Raw genomic sequence first — 4,587 nt, 5'->3', positions numbered from 1 at the left:
AAACTCCCGCCAAATTATTTACACTGGGGATTCCCTTCCGGTTTACGAGACAGAAATATCATATATTCTTATCAACTATTCGTGTTCCTTTGATCAACATTGGAAAACAACATAGTATTTATGTTTACATCGTTTTTATATCGATTGACACTTTTTGATAGTTTGAGGAAAACAATTTAATAAACCGTTCTCCTCGTGAAAATGAATCAACTAAAGTAGAGTAAGAGTAGTCCCTTTTAAATAGTATGAACGTTTATCATGTGATACAAACATAACAAAATGGCGATCCCAAGTGCAGTTTTGGCTGCAGGATGGATTCCGTTTGTTGTTGTTATTGTCGTAAGTGTTATTAAAATATCATTAAATATGGAATGTCAGACCGTGCACCTCCGGCATTAGGTTGCAATACTCATAAAAATATTCATATTTGTAGAAGACGCATAGATAGACAGTGGTTGATGAATAGCAGATTAGTCATTGTGACATGGACGTCGCTCTTCTACAGTATGCGTTTCTGTTTATCATTCAGCAGGTCAGGGATAACAACTGATGCATGAGCGTAGAAAATCACGTCAGTGGTAGTATAATACCCAAAACTACGTATCGTCTGTTCCCCGGTCGTCGTGTATTATATCAATAGCACATTTCCGAAATAAAGAAACTATCAATATGAAAATAGGTTATTTTCCAGACAAATTCGTAGTCTGATTTTCTTCATTTTTTGTAGATCTAATGAGGTAAACGTTTTCTTGAATTAAGATTTTGCTTCAAAATGAAGTTTATGTTCATGAATGACAGGGTAAAACTGTCACTAACGGATACTAGACAATCTGTACTCACAGATTCGTACCCAATGAAAATGGCTAACCTGTACCTAAAATTCTCGTCATATTCGCATCTGGTTTGGAGCATTCATACTTATTTGGCTCACCCATACCCTGATTTGGAGGACCCATACTAAAATTTGTATGACTCCAATCTCATTAAAATCAGTTCTTAGTTTTCACTACTGCTATCCAAAGATCTGAGGACATCCCATTATGGTACACGTCAGAACGAGCTTTTGTATATTTTGACCGACCAATTGAATGACTGACAAGAAGTCAACATCGGTCATCAGATTTCAGCTTTCTCGTGCTTTACAGTAATAGTTTCGAACTGACAAATATGCTTTGAAACACTTGACAAATTCTTGATTAATAATTTGAAAACGGAACAAACAAACATACATGGCCTAGATTGTATGGATTCAATTATAAAGCTGTAAGGTTCTGTTGTTGGGAATACCCCTGGTTAAATCTTTCAAGGTTGCATGATCAGAAATCACATGCTGACTGTCACTGTCATGATCTTGTTAGCAATGCTCTAATTTGTCGGATGACAGATCGTTCTGACGGACTTGTAATGGGATGTCCTCAGATCTTTGTTTAGCAGAAGCGAGAACTATGATCTGTATCTAATTAGATTGGACAGACGTTAAACAACTGTGACTTCTCATAGATTAGGGGATTAATGAGATTAATGAGACTCGTACCCATTTATTTTTAAAAGCAACATGTCCAAATTGGGATTGGTTTAACCAGTATAGACCTAAAAACGACAAGAAATACATGTATATGTTTCTGATAAGTTATTCAGCTCTAAATTCTCATATATTCTGACCTGCACTTTAATTGCAATGTATTCATAGCACTATGACATTTCCAATGTTTATTCATTTATTATCTCAAACATTCATTCATTTTAACAGGGAGACTAGATAAGTCTATATATAGACTCCCTGATTATACATTTCAAATATTCATTCATTTTACTTTTCAAACACTCATTGATTAGTTTCAGTCACTAGTTGGAGAATGAACAATCAACCAATTAACTCAATCAATGTGAAGTAGGAATTAAGTTAACTCAATGGTGGCACGTTGTTGTTTTAGTATTTAAACAAAATACATTCTTGGAAGTTGTCCAGTGTAAGAAGTTTACACAGTCAGTGATTGGTACGAGTCATCCAGTTGATAAGATACGAATGGGTAACGGTTATCCAACATTTGGGTACCAGTCTGCCAAAATGGTTTGGGTACGGGTCTCAGTGGGTACAGATTGTCCAGTTCCCCCATAAACACTGGATTGCTAATAGAATCTGCTCAGAAATGTTTCCTTACACTTTGGGCGAGGTATCATTATTGAAGTATTCTTGTAGGATACGTTGGTCATTAAAAATATATTATTTGTGTACAACTATGAATTTCTGTGATTGATTTAAGAAGATTAAGTGAAAGAAGTCAATTTCCCATTAGGCCTGGGATGGGTAACTCGGGTACTTGGGTCAGGTGGGTCCTGAGTAGGAACCGGGTACCCAGAAGACTGCCCAGGACCTGTGGCTAGTCACATGATATATTGTTGACATTTTGTACCCAATCTGAAACCTCTAGTGGGTACCTGGGTAGGGTTGGGTAATAGGGGTTTGGGTAATAGGGATTTGGGTACCCGGGTAATACATTTGGACCCTATTTCCCAGGCACAGTCTGTCATCTCACCTATTCAATGTCTTTTGGCCTTGACAGCAATTATTTGGTTAATTGTGTTGTCTTATAGAATGTATCATTCCACACACCGTTGACCTTGGGTTCCGCACATCATAATTTTCTGGTAGTCCAGAGGACCAGTAGATAGAAATGTCCTGCCCGCAACAAGCATATATTTAATTAAATTGTTATATCAGTCCCCGTTGTATTCCACGGTTGTTGAATATTTTGCCGAAATGCCAACTGGGTGCAGAAATGTACCAATCTTGTAGAAATTCATATTTTGTCCAGAACTTATGCAGAATTTGGCATTTATCTGCAGCAGAAATCGTCAAATACACTACCAAATTTTGACATGTGAGTCAGAAGATTGATTTAAAGGTGTACACAGGATTTGATTTAGTTTTGCAGTTAAATTGACTTTGTATTATTTTTGCTTACTGAAATTGCATGTCCGTATGCTTACACTAGTGATCTTTAGATTCACTTCAGTAAGCCATTCTAGCCATGGATAAGTTTCTCCTAAAAATGTCTGCCACAAGTCAAGCAGGTGCAAAACTACGAAGTTCACGAAAACTGAAACAGCAACCTTAAAACCACTAGCCCGCCAGACCACCATTTAGTCAGTTCACTGGTTCCTGAGAAATAATTCTAGACTGGGGCCACCAGACAAGTGTTAATGTAGGCCGGTGTACTATGAGTGTTAGGGTTGTTGTAGGATTAGATGGAATGCTCTCTGAGCATGCTGGGTGGCCAGACTCAAAAGTGGACATTGAGGATCCTTTCCTGTTTGACAAAGCAGTCTTAGTGCAAAGACAATTGAAACTTCCATACATGAACATAGACTTATGACAATAACAAGATTTCTTGGTGGAATTGGAATATTGCTTCCTGAAGCGTTCACTCACTTACCATAAAAGGCGACTATGCTTGTCGTAAATGGCGCTGTTTCACCATCCTTCCTTCCTACGGATGACCAGACCTGTGAAGATCCAGGGTAGAACAGGCCTTCAGCAACCCATGCTTGCTGTAAAAGGCGGCTATGCTTGTCGTATGAGGCGACTAACGGGATCGAGTGGTCAGACACGCTGACTTGGTTGAAGCATGTCATTGTATCCCAATTGCGTGGATCAGTGCTCGTGATGTCAGTCACTGGATTGTCTGGTCCAAACTCGATTATTTTCAGACCCCAGTCATACAGCTGGAATATTGCCGAGTGTGGCGTTAAACCACAAACAAACAAACAAATAAAACGTTATGTCAAATAATGACCATTTTACTTATGTTTATTTCAGCTGACCTTGTTGTTTTCGGCAATATACATCCGTTATTACATGAGCAAATATGATAGTGAGCTGTCGACAACGCTGGCCACCATCTTTGCTCTGACTATCACCTTGCTCACATCGGCCATTGTTCCCGTCGACATCTTCCTCGTGTCCTACATGAAAACGTCTGATGGAACATTCAAGGTGACATTATGATGGTTATACTTAACTGATATTATCATATTATTATTAACTGATACTTTTAACTGCTAGTTTGTTGGTCCAGGATGGCACAGGTGATCCAGTGTCTATCCCTTTGTCATGCTAGAAACATATGTTAATGGGTTTGAATCCCAGTTTGCCTGATGGTGCTTCAAGGTTTGTCAGTACCAGGGTGGTAAAGGTCAAAGACCTGCATCACTCCAGTCTTTCTACCCCCTTGAAGCTGATACTGTGATATAACTAAAATACTGTTCACGGCGTTAAACCCAACTGACTGGACCGGAATTCAGTACAAACAGGCCCCCTTCAAGCTGATACTGTGATATAACTAAAATACTGTTCACGTCATTAAACCCAACTGACTGGACCGGACTTCAGTACAAACAGGCCCCCTTCAAGCTGATACTGTGATATAACTAAGATACTGTTCACGGCGTTAAACCCAACTGACTGGACCGGACTTCAGTACAAACAGGCCCCCTTCAAGCTGATACTGTGATATAACTAAGATACTGTTCACGTCATTAAACCCAACTGACCGGACCGGGCTTCAGGACAAACAGGCCCCTTCA

General features: G+C 39.1%; 1 protein-coding gene across 1 annotated transcript in view; it reads left to right on the top strand.

Annotated features, from left to right (window-relative positions):
• Positions 1 to 250: 250 nt before the first annotated feature.
• Positions 251 to 4,587, top strand: part of LOC139479066 (probable lysosomal cobalamin transporter) — a 28,167-nt gene continuing 23,830 nt past the window's right edge. The window contains exons 1-2 of the mRNA XM_071261819.1: positions 251 to 339; positions 3,821 to 3,997. Of these exons, the coding sequence (XP_071117920.1) occupies positions 280 to 339; positions 3,821 to 3,997 (237 nt within the window). The 5' untranslated portion in view covers positions 251 to 279. The remainder of the gene's footprint in view (positions 340 to 3,820; positions 3,998 to 4,587) is intronic.

Source organism: Haliotis cracherodii, unplaced genomic scaffold, assembly GCF_022045235.1.
Source record: "Haliotis cracherodii isolate W230 unplaced genomic scaffold, xgHalCrac1.p SCAF_4, whole genome shotgun sequence".
NCBI classification, from domain to species: domain Eukaryota; kingdom Metazoa; phylum Mollusca; class Gastropoda; order Lepetellida; family Haliotidae; genus Haliotis; species Haliotis cracherodii.
Note: the sequence above shows the minus strand (reverse complement) of the source record. Positions and strands in the feature narration are given on the sequence as shown.